General features: G+C 39.1%; 1 protein-coding gene and 1 long non-coding RNA gene across 4 annotated transcripts in view; one reads left to right on the top strand and one right to left on the bottom strand.

The window, feature by feature from the left end:
* Nucleotides 1-404: 404 nt before the first annotated feature.
* mindy4 (MINDY lysine 48 deubiquitinase 4) lies at nucleotides 405-14268 on the top strand. Of its 3 annotated transcripts, XM_071487892.1 has the most exons (18): nucleotides 406-915; nucleotides 1293-1412; nucleotides 1494-1714; nucleotides 1810-2083; nucleotides 2171-2418; nucleotides 2546-2592; nucleotides 2724-2833; nucleotides 2932-3048; nucleotides 3171-3262; nucleotides 3433-3534; nucleotides 3844-3907; nucleotides 4221-4286; nucleotides 4389-4456; nucleotides 4568-4631; nucleotides 5053-5214; nucleotides 6388-6568; nucleotides 12824-12902; nucleotides 13110-14268. In XM_071487892.1, exons 1-18 carry the CDS (start codon nucleotides 856-858, stop codon nucleotides 13156-13158), a joined length of 2124 nt encoding a protein of 707 aa, XP_071343993.1. In that variant the 5' UTR covers nucleotides 406-855; the 3' UTR covers nucleotides 13159-14268. The 3 variants fall into 3 exon arrangements, with proteins under 3 accessions (XP_071343994.1, XP_071343993.1, XP_071343995.1); XM_071487894.1 differs by lacking the exon at nucleotides 406-915 and having other exon boundaries at nucleotides 1552-1714; XM_071487893.1 differs by lacking the exons at nucleotides 12824-12902; nucleotides 13110-14268 and having other exon boundaries at nucleotides 405-915; nucleotides 6392-6538.
* Nucleotides 11770-17173, bottom strand: part of LOC139627182 (uncharacterized) — a 22343-nt gene continuing 16939 nt past the window's right edge. Inside the window, exons 2-3 of the long non-coding RNA XR_011692512.1 lie at nucleotides 14250-14349; nucleotides 11770-11985 (exon numbers count right to left, since the gene is read on the bottom strand). This is a non-coding gene — a long non-coding RNA (uncharacterized lncRNA). The remainder of the gene's footprint in view (nucleotides 11986-14249; nucleotides 14350-17173) is intronic.

Below are 17173 nucleotides of genomic sequence, written 5' to 3'. Positions count from 1 at the left end.
AAGTTCAATTTACATTAAGGCTGCTGCTGCATTACCAATTAAATTCCTGTCCATGTCTTTTAGAGTGGATCTTGTGTGACATGATGTATTTTCCTGATTGAGTTGCATTTAATCATATTGTTACAAAGCAACACAATGACATATTATTTTTGCATCTGGGTGCTCCAGACTTGAATCTTTAAGCGACAGACAGCACAGGCAAAACAGCACAAATGTCCACCCTTTATTTATCTGTTTTTACATCACTCCATTAATATTGCTATGCGAGGCCAAGGGAGGTTTGAACACTAAGCGGACTCTCTGGAAGTCTCTCTGAGGCCTTCAGTCAGATTGATGAAGTGTGGATTTGGATAGTTGACTTCTGCAAGTGCATGAACTCCAGACATTTCAATCCAGCCAAATCCTCATCCAGGGCTCCAAAGAGGTTATGCCGTCCATGCTCCTCATAGGTTGCATATAGACCTACCATTTGATACCAGTTCAACCAAAAAAGTGATTTTCCTCCAAATTTATAAAAAAAGATTCATTTGTAAAAAACTTAACTTGTCCTGGATGAGATTTTCCACCGTGTCTGTGCAGCTCATCCACCGACCACATCCGCGGTGGAGATGCGGAGCGACCGGCGTCGCCATGGAAACGCACATTGCCGAGCAGCAGCTGTGACGCGCCCTCGCAGTTTCGCTGATCTCTAGCGCACATGGACCGTCTCTTAAACGGCCTCGGCCCCGTCAACCTCGGTGCAGATCTGCGTATGCCACCGCCGCGTTGTGGCTCGCCGGTCGGTTCTTTTGCGCCACAGTCAGAAAAGCTCTTGTTGATCGTCTGTGCTGGAATCAACCGGTCTATGTTCCCATCATGGTCGTTTCAGTTGAAGAGGTTTCTTCGTCCCTTGTGCGGGAATACTTGAGTCGAAAGGTAAGTTAGCTAACGCTAGGTCGCCAACAGGCCAAGCACCGGACACATCTTCTCTGTGACTGCTAACGTCGCTAGCGTTAGCCCCCATTCAGCTATGCTAAAGAGTTTATGTCGGTGTTATGCAGAAATCTGTACGTCGACTGATTCTGTGCCAGCAGATGGACCAGATTCAACTATGAAACCAGTGTATAATTTATGGCCCTGCATACAGTATTTAGCGTTAGCTAGGTTGAGCGTCACATATAATAGTACCAACAGCGTATGACCATGGTAAAAAAAAAAAAACTTTTGTAGATGCAAAATGGCTAAAATTTAATGTCACAGTCTCTAACAGCATACGGTGTAACAATGCTCCTGATGACACTGTTGTTGTGCAGGGACTGAGGAAGACCATTGCCTGTATGGATGAGGAGAATCCACGCACAGAGGCCAGTATCAACAACAGGTCACACCTGAGGCAGACTCTCAACATGGAGGCTCTCTATAGAGAGAATAAGGTCAGTCTTATTAGCTGGGGTTCGACTGCTGTGTAAGTGGATAATATAAAAAGTCTGTAGCTGACATCTCTGCCATTCCAGGTTCAGAGCTCCCCCCTAAAAACATTACTGGAGATTATTGTAAAGCATCACATTGCAGGCCCTAAGAATGACAAGATCACCAGCAGTGAGCGTGATCCTCTGCAGTCTGCTCCAGCTACCGGCTCGCCTGCCTCTCCTGCAGTAACACCAACGGCGATGAATGCCACTAAGACAGAGGGTGGCACGGCAGCCATTGTTATTAGCAAACACATCAGATTGAGGTAGTTCACAAGAATTGTTTTTAATACATTATATTGTGCTGTTTTGATTATTTGAAAATTAGTTTGAACTTATGCAGGATTTTTGTTTCTCACAGGTCTGATATAGAAGAAACCTCCCCTTCTCAGCCTACATATACCTCATTGTTGCCGGAAACAGACAATCTGTCCAGTAATAATCAAACAGGTTGCTGGGCTTATCACTCCGGAGATCACAAAGGCTATCCGCTGTTGGCTCCTGTCCAGGACAATGAGAGCATCATGAAAAGAGAGCCAGAAAAAAAGACTCCCATCACTGAGAGCACCCAAAGGAGTAGAACTAATCGAATTAGACGTGGAATGATGGCTGGACCAATAGCTAGTACACCTCAGGTACTGAACTTCTGATGCAGTTCTTAAAACCTTATTCATCCCATATTCATCATATTCTTGTCCTTAACTGATTTTTTTTCCTTTAAGGAATCAAACAAGAAAAGGCAGGGTCGAAGAGTGGAAGTACCCCAGCCGCTGCTCAGAAAAGAAGAAGAGGAACACAAGCAGTCAAGGGATGGACATGCAGCACCTGGCTCAGATACAAAAGGCCTAGAAAGTAGCCTAACTGAAATCAACTGTGTAGGAGGGAGACAGGAGTTACGAAGTGTACCGGAGAGAATGCAGAGTGAACACAGCTTTGAAAAAATGCGACAACACTCACTAAAGACAAGAAAGTAAAGAACTTTAAGATGTTAAACTCCACATAATCACTGACTTCATGGTCCATACTGCTGAACACGTTTTCCAACTGATTTCATGATGTTGTTCATAAGTTTATGTACATTGTGTTCTTTTTCTTAGAGTAAAGACCAGGCCAGCAGACTTAGATGTATCTGAGATGGTGTTAGGTAGGTACTGCTTTATATGCAGTAATACAGAAAATGGAAGAAAAGGCTTCATCCCTTGTCTTCGCCTTTTTTGGCAATCATCTTGTTGTCTTGGATTTGTCAAAGCTGATCGTGTGTGAATATATTTCCAGATGATATTGATGATGAGGAGGATCTGCAAGATCTCTCCAAAGTGTCTTTTCAGAGAACCAGCATAGAGCACAGCTATGCAGGCCACCCCATGGACCAACACGCTGCAATGGTTTGTGATTTACAGCATTGTTTCTTTAGAAGTGCTGGGGACAGTTTCTCCAGTTGCCTTTAATTTTCTGTGTGTTTTGTGTTTTTGTTTTTCTCCAGGAACTGAAAGTGGTTCTTCTTGGTTCCAGCCTAAATTGTTTCAACATTGAGTGGAGGAATCAGGGCTTCACATTCTCAGAAACCCATGACCTGAGATATGGAATTGTGCAGAAAAAGGTTGTCTCAACTGTCCTGTCCTGCTAAAGTCCAGGAATCCAGCACACTGACTTTCATACAATTTATCGAATTGTATTGTTTTACTTCATATTCTTATAGATGTATATTTCTTTATTTTCTAGGGTGGTCCTTGTGGAGTTCTGGCATCCGTCCAAGCCTTTGTTCTTAAGAAACTACTGTTTGAAAACATGGAAAACAGTAATGCAGGCCTTGAGTATGTTATCCTTCAATTCAGAGCTTTGACCTAGTCACTTGAATGCTTTTCACAGCCATTAATTCACATCAAGGAGTGCTTTGTAGCCACTGCTATGTATGGACCCCTGCACTTGGTATTAACTTTATTATCACCCCAGACAACCTACTTTTCACTCACTTTGTTCTCAGGAGGTTAAGACCTTTCAGCAATACCAGAAGAAAATGTCTTGTTCTAGCTGTGGCTGAAATCCTGTGGAGGGCTGGCGAGGAAAAACAAGCCACAATTGCAATGTAAGATCTTAGTATTTAATCCTCTACATTCATGTGTTTACCAATCCACAGAATCTCATTACTGGTGAAACACATGTAAATACTGCCTCAGTTCAGTATGCCACTGTTACATGAGCAACATCCACTGCAATTGCTTAGTTAAACTGAGCTTAGATCACATTTAGAAGCCAAGAGTTCAACCACCATCCTTATCTGTATCTGCACCTGTCAGACTATTCATCTCAGAAATACCTGATAAATCTGCTGTTCCTGCTGCAGCATTGATTAAATTTATTTTTGTGTTTTCTTTTTATTTGTTCTTTAAAACAGAAGTTCAGGAAGAAATCATTTCATCCCAACAGGACACTACAAATCTGAAGGAGTGCTTGAAAAGGTATAGACAAAACTGTATCAGACCTCAACTGTTCTTTAATGAGGCTTTTCACAGGGTTAGAGTTCAGGAATATTACTATGTCTAAAATATTATTGTAGAAACTGATAGCCATATTTGAATTTGCAAAAAACAAATTGCACATTAGTAATTATCTTTGTTGTTCCTTTTTTAATGATTTGCTTTAGCTGTGTAAATAATTCATTTGCAAATCAACATTTTACTTAAATCTTTGACTGCACTGGTGACGATGAATTTAGAGAAAAGCTGTTATTTTCAATACAGTGTCAGTTTTATGAACATCTTTTTGATATAGATAACATGTTTCACTGTGGATGACATCAAGGACCTGCAGTTGTTTCTAGAGCAGCATATTGAGCAGGTGAGAGATTCACTATCATCTTCCTCAGTTTCACTTTCCCTGTCAAATTTACAAAAGATTGCCAAGAAAGCTTTTCTGTTCCAATCTCTCTTTTTTGCACAGTTTGAGACCGGTGTGTTAGGATGCATTCTGCTGACCATATCTGCCATTCTCTCTCGATCTATTGCAAAGTATGTGGAGCCTTTTTAAAACCATTACTCAACAAAATGTGGAGTATAAATCACTACGAGCCAGATGTCAGAACAACCACCCTGAAATGTGCTTTCTCTTTTTTTCTGAAGAGTAAGAGAGGATATGGATGTGCCCACCACGACACTCATTGGAGCCCATGGTTACTGTACTCAGGTTTGATGCAAATCAAATAGGTTAGGAGCACTGAGTACTGTGTTTGTTTGTGACTCTGATAATAAAGCTAAGGAAATTGCTGTGGATGACACTGGCTTAGGGACTTCATCATGTTGAAATAGTCAGTGTTGTAAGTGTAAATGGCATCAATTTGCTTGTCTCCAAGTCTGCTGCTTTCAACAGTTGCCTCAAAGCCATGTCATCTCTATAATTCAACAACTGCAAATAATTGTCACAGAAAAATTTAACAGAACATTTTAAAATGTGCTGTGATCACATAACAGATGTGCACGCACGATGAGTTTTTGATGGCACAACAACAGATGAATCTCAGTGAAACGCACAAAAATATTACAGTATTGTTACTACACTATATAAAAATTATATTCTGGTACTAACATTTTATGTATTTTTTCACCAGGAGCTGGTCAACCTCTTGCTCTGTGGCAGAGCAGTTTCTAATGTCTTTGACAATGACATGGAGTTAGACTCAGGCAAAGGCAACATGACTCTACTCAAGGGAATCAAAGGCCGCTGTGATGTTGGCCTGCTGTCCTTGTTTGAACATTATAACATTTGTAAGGTGAGTGAAATTGCTGGCTGACTCTCTGGTTGCCCTACCACTGCCAGACCAGATCCTAGTCAGATTCAGGTTAAAACATAACCCCTCAGGGGGTATTCTGTACTGTAGTTAGTTAGTTAGCACATCTGTACTGCTAACAGCACAGATGTGCCCATAATCACAGAGAAGAATGTTCTTAAGACTGTTTAGGGATTTTTATGATAGCTAACAACACATACACAGCCTGAAAATACCCACTTCAAATTGGTTCACATACACAAGAAAAGGATCACTGAGGATAACTCTCTGGGTATCTCAAGCTGAAGACTAGTAACAAATTAATTGAAGTGAATTGGATTATAATCAGAAGGTTGATAATCACATCATGGGCATGTGAATATGTTTTGATGAGTTTATGAGTTTGATGTGTGGAAAAATATCTAAGTAAAAAAAAATATCTGCCCTCAGGAAGCACTGATTAATTGCAGATTTTGCCCTGATGTTTCTAATTATTGAGTCCCCAAGATGTTACTCAATTGGAATTGGGATTTAAAAAAAAATTGCTAAACCTTGCACTAACTCAGAGAAACTACATACTTGGTGACATCTACCAGAAACTGAAATAGAGAGAAAGTAGTGTCATGAACCTTCTACTAACTTTAATGGCAGACAGGGTAATGAGTGTGTGAGTGTACAGTACTTTTCCTTCCCTTTTCGTTGTACACCACCACAAACAGTGACAGAGTTTTGATGTCACTCCACTCCCACCCTGGTAGCAGCAAGGCATTTTTAGCACTTTTTAATGTCCCTTAAGCATTATGTCAACCTGTATCCTTCACACTGAAATACAGAACAGAAGCAAGACACCATCCTCATTTGTCTTTTTCACAGAAGGAAAAACACAAGTATTAATAATAAAATTGATGATACCTGAATTCCATCAAACTGCTCCATTTTCAGATTCTTTGTAAGTTGAATACTGGCTCACTGCCACACTGTCATGGTGCACTGCAGCACATTTTGTTTGCTGTGGAAAAAGACCAATGGCACTTCCTTATGACTGGAGTAAATATGTATACTGTGGTTTCATGAAACCATATGACTGATGTGAGTCCATGAAACTCTTGAAAGGATTTTACCTAATATGCTAATATACTACATTGTTCCTATGTGTTCAATTGTTTTCTATCTAAGGTAGGAGCTTACCTGAAGACTCCACATTACCCCATCTGGGTGGTGTGCAGTGAAAGCCACTTCAGCGTGCTGTTTGGCCTGCAGAGGGAGCTGTTGACCAATCCAGACAAAGGTCTGGAGTTTGACCTCTACTATTATGACGGACTGGCCAATCAAGAGGAGGAGATCCGGCTCACTGTCTGTATGTAGCATCACTTATCCCACATTCTCAGTATGTGTTTTTTAATGTTGTTTCTTATAATCACCTCACACCAGTGAATGACCACTCAGATTTGGGTATAATTTCTGTAATTCAGGGTTTTGAAAGGGTCCTGGGTCATGAAAAACCTGAAAATGTTAGGGAATTTGTAAATGGCAATTTTTCAGGCCTGGAGAATGAAAGTCATGGAAATTTGCTTCACATATACAAAAAACCCACTCATCCACCTGCCTTTCAAAGCAGCATGCCCTCAATTATGCATAACTTTAAAATTTAAACTGGTTAGTTATGTAAAAATTCTCCCCCATACAATTGTCATGAAGCGAGACATTAGCTATAGAGACCAAAATCAAGTTTTTTTCAGGCTGTTAATGTGTTTATTTCTGCTTTAAATTTGGGCATTTCAATATGGAAGGCTATGGCGATTGACTCGCTTTTGGAACCAGGCTTAAGTGGTCATTTGAGGAACTGCACTTTCTGCACCTTTGTTGGCTTCATTTTCCAGCCCTGGAGGTTTCTGCTTGGTTAAGATTGACTGAGAAGAATCTATATTGGTTAAAAAATAGTTTAATGTTCAGGCAGATCAGTCATGACACTTGACATTCTCTGCATGGAGTAACAGCGAACTCTGACCTGATTTGTAGCTTGTTCTTTGATGAGATGTAAATTTGCAAAATGTTTGGAAAATGCTGATTTATAATGTCTGCTGTTTGCCTATCAACCCCATCACCAGCTTTTTCATATTGGTGACTAGGGATGTTCATTTTGAATTTTTTATCTGTCTAATAGCTGACACTCATTAATTGACCATTAACTGTTAACTAACAAGATTAAAGTGAATTATTAAGAATAGATGGTAGTTCCTGGATAAGTGACATCCTGCTTATCCAGGAACATATAATAAGCTAAATGTTATAAATCCAAAAGGTTAGTATAAAGATTAGCTCTATGTGTGATTAAAAAAAGACCAGAGAAGCAGAATTGCTTGTTGACTGGCGCAGAGAAATAAATGCACTACTTGTGTGGCATTAAACCTTAAAATAAAATAAATGACCAGTTAAAGGTTCTGTAAATTAGATTTTAAACAATAATATAGCAGCAAAGAACTATTTTCTATGTAAAGATATTGTGGAGTAATAAATACACCGTATTTACAGCGTTCAGGTGAAAGTGACCTTCCAGAATTTCCTCCACTGAAAAAACCATGAAGGCCTCCAACAAAGAAATAAGATAAGACCAGAGCACAGGCGGACTGGCCATGGGGGCTACTGGCTCAAATCACGGTTGGCCAGTGCACTGTCAAAAAAATCCAAGGTTTTAAAAAGGTTTACAAGTTTTAAAAGTTTTATTTATATAGCGCCAAATCACAACAAGCAGCTAAAGGGCTCAAGCTTGACGTGGAACTGGTTTTACTTTTCCTCACTGCGTTAGTACCTTGATGGGTGCATAGTGTTACATATCTTGCTAACTTGCTGTTATCAAATTTATGAATTTGTTCGGCAAATGTTGCTATCGCTAGCTTGCTTACTGGCATTTATTTTGATCTGAGATGCTGGTGGTCTAGTGCGACATCAAGTGGCAGTGACAATCGTTTACAGAACCTTTAAAGGTTAATTATGAATGACACTACCGGTGACCAGCATCACATAACTTACAATCTTTGGCTTGCTGCTTAGGACAAAGTAAATTTCTTAAAAGAAGGAGCTAGTCCAAAAGTATATTTATATGAGCACTTAATGTTAAAATCTGGCAGTTATCTGGATCTTCTGACCTCCTGTCCTATAGAGATTTGAGCAAGCCCTGAAAGCCTTTTCTGGTTCATGGTGGACCTCAGGTAAGTCTTCAGGTTCAAGAAGTTTCTCTTGCCAGATGCGACAGTGACAGGAGGAGTTAACAGGAGCCCCACAGCAATACTGAGATTCTCGTAGAGATATAGAAGTTCCTTGTATATGTGGTCCAACATCTCTCTTTTGGAGACAAACACATTATAAAGGAATGTGTAGATAGCAGCCCCGAACTCCCTCACCATCTTTTCTCAAACAATGTCATCCATTAGGCACTGCTCCCAGACTGCTCCCACACAGGTTGTAAATATACCCCATGTTTGAGAACATGGTAGTGATGCTAGTGAGAGAAGTATGTACCAGATGAAGAAGAACCATGTGACTGAATAGGTTATCTGATGAAGACAATCTTACTGCTGATGTAATGTACTTTGGTTTCCTAATTCCAGAGTCTTCGCACATGCTCTATAATGACTGGACTAAATTTTCCATTATTTCAATCTGTGCTAAAACGTTTCCATTATGTCTGACAAACAGAACATTTACGTGGCCCCTTAGAGCTTGGTTCCTTTCCGCTAGATGCCTTATGATGGCGATGATTCTTCTGACGACACGCTTCCAGTACCTCATGTTGCAAGACTTGTTGGACTTGATCGATCACTGTCCTGCTTTCTAATCTATTTTTGCAAATCATGCCAACATCTCATGTTGTCTACATGTGGTTTTGAGAACTCATGCTCTTTAAGCTGACACCCTAAATTCTTCCAGCTGCTGAACCCCTTGCTGAGTGCATCGACACGGCATCTGCTTTTATAGAGTAGAGCAGCCATGACCCTAGAGTCTTTCCCCCATTTTTCATATTCCTTTTCTTGTGATGTCTTGATCTCCATGGATTCTTATCCATATTTTTAGGAAACTCTAGGTCAGTAACCTGAATGGGCCCTTTTCCAACAGGAAAACAATGCACTGCATCTGGTATCTTGGCCATTCTGCAGGGTCAGAATGTGGTACTGATGCTGCTCGTGCTGGAGGCAGGGTCTTCATGTTACCATGTCCTCTTCCACCACACAAACATCCCCTTGTCATTGACAAACATTGAATACACACATGCACAAACACACACAGTGAGAAAGAGACAGAGGTATGAGTGTGTTTGAATGCATGCACTTGTTTATCTGCTTTGTTAGACTGTGTGAGTGTGTTTGTGCACAACTCTGGACAGTTGTATTGTAAACAGACAGGATGCATTTTTTGCATTGAGAGGCATCTTTTTCCAGGCAATAAGCATTTTGCGCACCACTTATGCACCCTAGCATAAGTCTCTCAACCTCAATGAGAGTGAGAACAAGTGCCCTCTGCCTGTTGCCTATATATTTGAATAACATCTGTGAATTTACTTCACAACAAAATAATGGTTCGGCTAGGGACAGGTTATTCAGTGATTGCCCAGAAAAACAAATAAACAAAAAAACCGCACTGCTCTTTTTTTTTTTTTTTAATTGCAGGCTTTGACAAAAGATGCAGTAAGGTGCACATCATGTTTAACAACCTGCAAAAAGTGCTCTGTCAGGTTGTAGCCTAGCAGCGTTCACTTGTGTCAGATGGCCACTGGGCGAGGCTATTTAATATTATGAAATGACATGGGGTGAGCCTACTTTCTGTACGAGGATTGACATTATAGGGAGGCAGCAGGGTGTCATTTTCATTATGTTCATCTTGTGATGTGTGCTCTCCCTATATATTGTGATTGTGACGAAGTTACTGACCTTACAGTATATGGATATATATGGATGAGAGTTACAAGTAGCTGACTGTCCAAACGGTATCCAGCTGTCATACAGTAGCTAGAAGGGACCCCACTTAGGGGATCAGCTCAGAATTTAGCTCATCTATTAGCTCAATAATCTTGCGAGGCAGCTGGATTTCTCTCAAGCAAGGCTTGGGCCAATCAGCTTCCTATGATGGAGGAACTACGGGCAGCTAGAGAGAATCAACTGTTTGTTCATTTTAAGAGTGCAAAAATGGCTAAAATTGTCTAGCGACATACTCCCCAGTTCCTTAGACTGAGGCTTGTTGTTGTGTATCGTCTTTGACACTCTTCTACTACATCATATGATAGACAGATGATTCATCCAATCACCTGCCAAGTATGTTTTTGAAAGCATCTGCCTGTTTCCAGCGAAGCTTTCCCAGATGGGAATAACAGTGGATTGAGAATATCAATGTGTCAGAGAAAGGATTGCTGCCCTGGCTGCATGTCAAAAACTTCATCGAGATGGTAGGGGAGGTGAATTACCCAATCCAAAAGTGAAGTCATTTGAGGAGGTGAAAATCCGCTCTGCGGATCTTCTCTTCAGAGTGAAAGTAGGGATATTTAACAGCATTGCAAGAGAAATCAACCTCTTCCTCACCATGTATCAGGCAGACCAGCTCATGCTGCTCTTCTTCTCTGAGGCCATGCACAAACTGATTAAAGGTAAGGATACACATATTGATGGTGTAATTGTTATTTTATTTAACACATTGCAGTCTATTAGAAACACACAAATGTAGACAGTGTGGCTATTTCTCACTTGTTTTTTATTTTACAACTGCTAATCCACTGCAAAAGTCTAATAGGTTATAAAACACCATAAAGCTTTCATAACAGGCTTCATAAACAGTGACAGGCAATTTAACAGCATGTCCATCAAATGTTTAGTTTTGATTTCCATTTCTGAATGAACAATTGGTAAGATTTTTGTTGTCTTAATAGATACAATACAGCAATAAACACTGGTAAAAATGATCCCACCATAACAATGTGGAAGCCACAAACTTCTTTCTTTCAAGTTTCTTCCCCTCCACAAGGAATACACGACACAGGACAGCTTAAAGACAAGTATAGAAAGTGTAGTATCTTACATTCTTAGCAGCACTGTAGTTTGTATCATCTATGAATGTATATTCACTCATTTGAGTGATTAGAGAGAGATGCACTGAAATATGATTTGTAAATTAGCAAATTGTAGCAATCAAACTGACCAAACTGGAACACAAAACCATTCATCATTTGCAGGGCATCCACACTGAGCTCTTCCACTTCCTTTTCAGAACAGAAAATCAGAACATCTCAGGTTAATATTGGTTTTGCAGCAGAAACCATCCTGGACCAACTCAGGTCTTCCAAAAACATTTCAGAAAGGCAAAAACATGCCGTGCCTTGACCCAAGATGCATGACTGAATTTAAGGAGCTGTGTGTAAATCAGATAAAAAGAATGCCGCCATATATTTGTTTGAGCTAAACACATGGATGAGACAATGTGTGATATTATCCTCAGAGATTTTATGGAGTTTTGTGATTGAGCTGCTCTTGAGGCTAAATTCAAGGAATTTGACCCCAAAGCAGATCGGGGGACAAATCCATCATTTTCAAGAGTGTGGCATGTGGTTGTGATTCTACTTGTCTTGTCACATGGACAGGCCGGTGTGAAGAGGGGATTTTCCATTAACAAAGACTTGACTGGTGGCACAGAAGCTCATTGTTGACCATGTCAGGTCTGTTGGGGGCATGTTAAAGAATACAAAAGCTCCTGCTCCTTCTGGCAGCAAGAGCCAGGCAGTACCATGGCTACCTGGATGAAGAAAAGAGAAATAAAAGGACATGAAACCTTTGACTTGAAGAGGAAGGCCCTCACAGATTAGCTAGATGATTTGAAAAAGAAGAGGGTTTGATTGAAGGCTCACATTTGTGCTCTTGAGAAATTTGTGGATGTATTGCTGAGAAAGTGGAAGCTGCAAGCAAATTGATCTTCATTACCACATCCAACAGTTTCTGCTGAACTTCAGAAGAAAGGATTGAAAAGTGTATTGACGAGAAGCTTGCAGATATGACAAAATTGTTGTAGAGGGATTAAAACAGGGAAGGTTATCTTCTGTTATTGCTCAGCTAGGTTAATGGTAAATAGTAGGCATAGTTGGTTTAAAATCTTCTTAGTTATAAAATATGGTATTTCAAAAGACAGTTCCTCTCTGACACTGGACATTTTTATTTACTAATTAAATTTTCAAACATTCTTGCCTCGTGGTCATTTATATTAATTGGGTTTACACAATGGAGTTTTCTGGGTTTGACACATTTTATTCTGTTTATTTTATATCAAACCACATAACTTGTCATTAATTTTATTCGTATTTTTCATGTGTACACAAGTTTTTCAGAGAATGTATGGCCATGAAAATTTTCATCAAAGTCATGCAAAAGTCATGGAAATGTATCGGTAAAAATATGTATGAACCCTACGTGATTATGATGTAGTGCAAACCATTCTGATTAGATGTTGAATATACATTTCTTATTTTAATGGTCCTCTGGATTATCTGGATCTTTCTTGTGTTGATTTCTGAGTAGCATTTAGTTATTTGGCTAATTGTAAGTATGCCTAAACTGAAAATGTTGTGTTTCATTTGCAGCTGTTGGCAAATCAGCCAGGAGCTGCCTGAATGTTGACACTGATCTCATTCCTCCTCTGGAGCACTGTATCCGAACAAGGTAACACATGAGCATACTCCCACACACACAGTGGTAGCTGCAGATCCTGAGAAGAACCATAAAATGTTTTGACATTTATTGTTTTTTTATTTATCATGGTGTGTTCAAATTCCTTGCATGCTCTGAAGACTGCTTTAAGTTGTAAAGGAACATAGAGTATGTACCTGGGTCAGCCATAAATGCCTTAAACATGATGTTTTTTTTCAGGTGGACGGATGCAGTTGTCAACTGGAATGACACAGAACCTATTCTCTGACTGATCACATTAATTTGATGTTATTTTAATTTTATCTAGGACCATTAACTAACAACAAATATTTTGTATCACCAATATATACATTTGTACATGTTTTATAAATGTTTCCTTTTATTATGTTCATATTTATCCATCTGTTTCAGCATTACAATTGTTTTCTCTTGTAAGTGAGGCACAGTGTTGTGCAAATTTAACTTTGTCCTGCCATTTATTTACATGGCACAATGGCCTAGATTACATATAACACAATGTATATGCAGAAGGAATGGCTTTGGCCCTAACTAGGACTTGACTGACTAGAATATAACATATTGCTGTCTATTATCCACAAAGTCTCATGCTGTTGCCTACAAAATGATTTGAGAGAATACAATAACTTTTTTTTTGAAAGTTTTAGCCATAATGTGTGAACATGAGCAGGCTCTAATGGAAAACTCTTATATGCTGCTTGTGAAATGTAAATTAGTGCAATGTGTACAATATTGACCATTGTGGCCTTTTACGCTCTATCTGTACTTTTATCGTACAGATATCACAGAGTGTTATCCATATTTTACATTCAATTAATATGATTTCTCTGCTAATTGCTTATTATAAGTGAAAAGTGATATTTCAAATTTTTAAAATGCTGGAACAAATGACTAAAAATGTAAGATAAATGTACTTTCCTAAATATTTTCACACCATGTCTTAACAAATTTCACATGCTAATAATAATCTTGCTGTACAGTTTGGTTTTGTAATGGCCCAACAGCAAATTGCCTTTTATTACATGTTCACAGTTGAAATTAGGTAAGGTGTGTTGTATTGTATTTGTTTGCATTGCTCCAATTATAATTCAGATGTGCTGTATGGAGATTACATTACATTAATACTGACGTTTGTGTGTGTGTGTGTGTGTGTGTGTGTGTGTGTGTGTGTGTGTGTGTGTGTGTGTGCGCACGTCAAAGAGACAGACCTGATAAAGGCTCCAGATACGTGTGTTAGTGAGTGTGACACTGAATATTATACTAAATTGCTGATAATTGTTTTGATGAATCTTTACTTTTGACAAACCTCTCATCTGGAAGAGATAATAAAATAACTCATACCTCAACTGTCTCAACATAGTGATGGTTGTTGCGTCACTCTCTTGCATCTCTCCATCACAATGGCTTTATTAACACCACTGTTTCACAAGGCTGCTTTTACCTACCAAAGAAAATATGATGAAGTATTGAATCAACTGTAAAAATAATACAACATATGATGTAATTTAAGTGTAGTTATATTAATCTTAAGAAAAGATTGAAAATCTAAATGCAACTGCAATCATTGTAATTTACACTAAGTAGCTAGTTAATTAGGTACACCAAGCTAAATCTAACACCATCTAATACAACAGTCCTGCAATAAATTTTCACAATCACAAAGGTTATGATAATTGGTTCTGAAATGTATTGCATTATACAGAGAGTTGTTTGTGATAGCCTACCCTTGTTGATATAAATGGGGTTGACCTATTAAACTGGCAACTTAGTGTACAGTTTGCACAAACTTAAACTGTAATTGTCTGGAAGTAAAATAAACCTTAAATACATTTTTGAAAAAATAATGTATTCTAACTACTGACATTACAGATTACTTGCAGCATGAGGATAGTGTCATGTTGCACCTTACTGTATGTCTTTAGAAAACCTGTTAAAAGCTGTCGATGGTACCAGTGATTGGTTACTCTCTGTTAATGTTAATTTAAAGTATGAACTACTGAATGATCAATACAACAGATCAATATATAAATTGTACAAATCACTTTCATAAAAATAGCTTTCTTTGTGCTGCAATGCATATTGGAGGCTTTTTTTTTTTTTTTTTACCTCATTTGATAAATGAACATTTATGTTATTCTTAGACACAAAACCAACTCGAAGCTAATTGTGAATTAACTTGACTATATGACATGTCAGAATGAAAAAACAGATTCAGCTGAACGATGCCTTGCAGTTAATCAGTGCCTTCATTATTAGCCATGACAGGCATCTCAGCACACACAGTGTGGGGCATACAGAGGGGGTGGCAGGCAGACCTGTGCCAACACCTCCAGCACATGGGATCAAAGACACTGCAGCTGGCGCACAGAAAGAGCTGCAGCAACTCACTTCCCATCAAACTGTCTTGTGTAACGTAGACCAGAGTCTATATAATGGCTTGGAAGTGCAGTGTAGGGGTCAACATATCCAAACCACCTTGGCAACGGCACACAATGAAACAATAGACACTGCTTTCTTTATTAGATCTGTCAAAGTCACTCATATCCAATTGATTTTCATTTTGGCACATTGGAAATGCTGGAGAAGAGCTCAATGTGATGATGACAATTCATTCATCTTTCAACTGTCAAATTCCTAATGGAGGCTGTAGCATCTCAATGTATATTACTGTTGACTCATGTAGGGGATTTATGCACTCTAAAAAAGATATTGGAAGATCCATGAATTAATCATGAGACATGGAGTGAATCAATGAGCCCTCTACAACAATTTTACAGCCATCAAGGCTACTGCGAACACTATAAATAAGGTGGTTTGCTTGAAATAGGCCTTGGGGTCTAAGAAATTGGATTAGAGTGTTTACTTTTGCCACAAAATTCTTCTGTGGATGGGGGGAGTTTTATATTCGTCATAAGGAACCATGTTTAGGTTTTAGGTTATATGCTAGTCATAATCTACCCAGAATAGTTGGCGCATGAAATATTTTAATAACTACCAAGAGGCTAACCAAATTACAAATGTTTGTATGATTTCAAAGACAGTTAAAGACAAGAATCAGGATTATCAATTGACTTAGTCAAATCAGAACTGGGGTTTGCTTACAAGGTACAAAGTCTGCCGTTAGACTGGTGTTACTGTCAGAATAAAGCACAAAAAAGATCATTTGTGTCTGTTTCAAAGAACAGTGACTAGTTTGTAGTTACAACATTAAGGTGTTTCTTCTCTGTTGCTGAGCTTTAGTGCAGCGGGGTGCAGTCTGACAGGAAGGAAATGGCCCGGCTTTGGTCTCTATTTACTTTTTATTGCACCAGCATGTCTCAGAGGTATCAGAGGAGGGATTTGGTGCTTGTGTGTAATTGTGTTAGAGCCCTCCCACATGCTATCCCCAGTGCATCTTCTGTCTCCTCTCCTAATCTGTGCTGTTTGTCTCCAGATAAGTGATATCCTCTTCAGATTAGGATCTAGTGTCCCTGCCCTGCCCACCCGAAGGGAAAGGGATCCCCAGTGCATCCCCATGAGGTGCAAGCTGTATTTTTAGCTGCCTAATCCTTTTATAGCTCTAGCAGAAAACATCACCCCTTTCCATTAATTGTCGCAGGTAATCATGATATAGTATGCCAGAGAGGAGGCTCTTCAGCTGTTACTTTTTGGTCATGATTTGGTTTTGCAGGTTTGACATTATTCAGGAATTTGATGGAGCATAAATTTCTAAGCCGGACACTTATGTTCCAGAGGAAGCTGTGATTTATGGAAGAGAGGAAATCATACATTTTATGGCCCTTCAGAAGAAGACCATCTCATATCAAGTTGAAAAGGATGCACTGATTGAGATCATAATCAGACTGATAAGATGTGTACATCAAAAAAACGTGTTCTTTAGATGTAATTTCAGTTCACAACCTTTTGAACTTGCGCTCTCTATGGATGATATTTTAATGATCCCACAACAAGCCAAACTTTCTTGAATAATGCATGATCCAATGTAACAAAATGTTCCTGCTGAGTCTGTAGAGACATGCTGGCGTGAGAACTGAGCTGTTGTAATCTTTGGCTTAGTGTATGTTTTCTTCAGAACCTAGACTATCAGCATCCCTATGCGTGCATGGCTCAATATTTATTTCACTACCCAAATAAAAACAGCAGACAATCACTGTAAGTATTCCCCGGGCACACATTTCAGTATAAGATGATACAACATGACAAGAAGAAGAATGTTGGATCCTGTTTATTTTGTCAGGACTTTAAAGCACTCAGTAACTGTAAGG

The sequence above is a fragment of the Trachinotus anak genome, unplaced genomic scaffold (genome assembly GCF_046630095.1).
Source record: "Trachinotus anak isolate AG129_WGS33_773 ecotype Australia unplaced genomic scaffold, CSIRO_AGI_Tana_v1 ptg000010l, whole genome shotgun sequence".
NCBI classification, from domain to species: Eukaryota; Metazoa; Chordata; class Actinopteri; order Carangiformes; family Carangidae; genus Trachinotus; species Trachinotus anak.
Note: the sequence above shows the minus strand (reverse complement) of the source record. Positions and strands in the feature narration are given on the sequence as shown.

Excerpts from the sequence above, each read along its gene's own strand:
- mindy4 (XM_071487892.1), top strand. The coding sequence starts at position 856 with ATGGTCGTTTCAGTTGAAGAGGTTTCTTCGTCCCTTGTGCGGGAATAC. Across the intron at positions 4,287-4,388 it reads TAGAGCAGCATATTGAGCAG|TTTGAGACCGGTGTGTTAGG; the intron begins GTGAGAGATTCA and ends TTTTTTGCACAG. Across the intron at positions 12,903-13,109 it reads GAGCACTGTATCCGAACAAG|GTGGACGGATGCAGTTGTCA; the intron begins GTAACACATGAG and ends GTTTTTTTTCAG.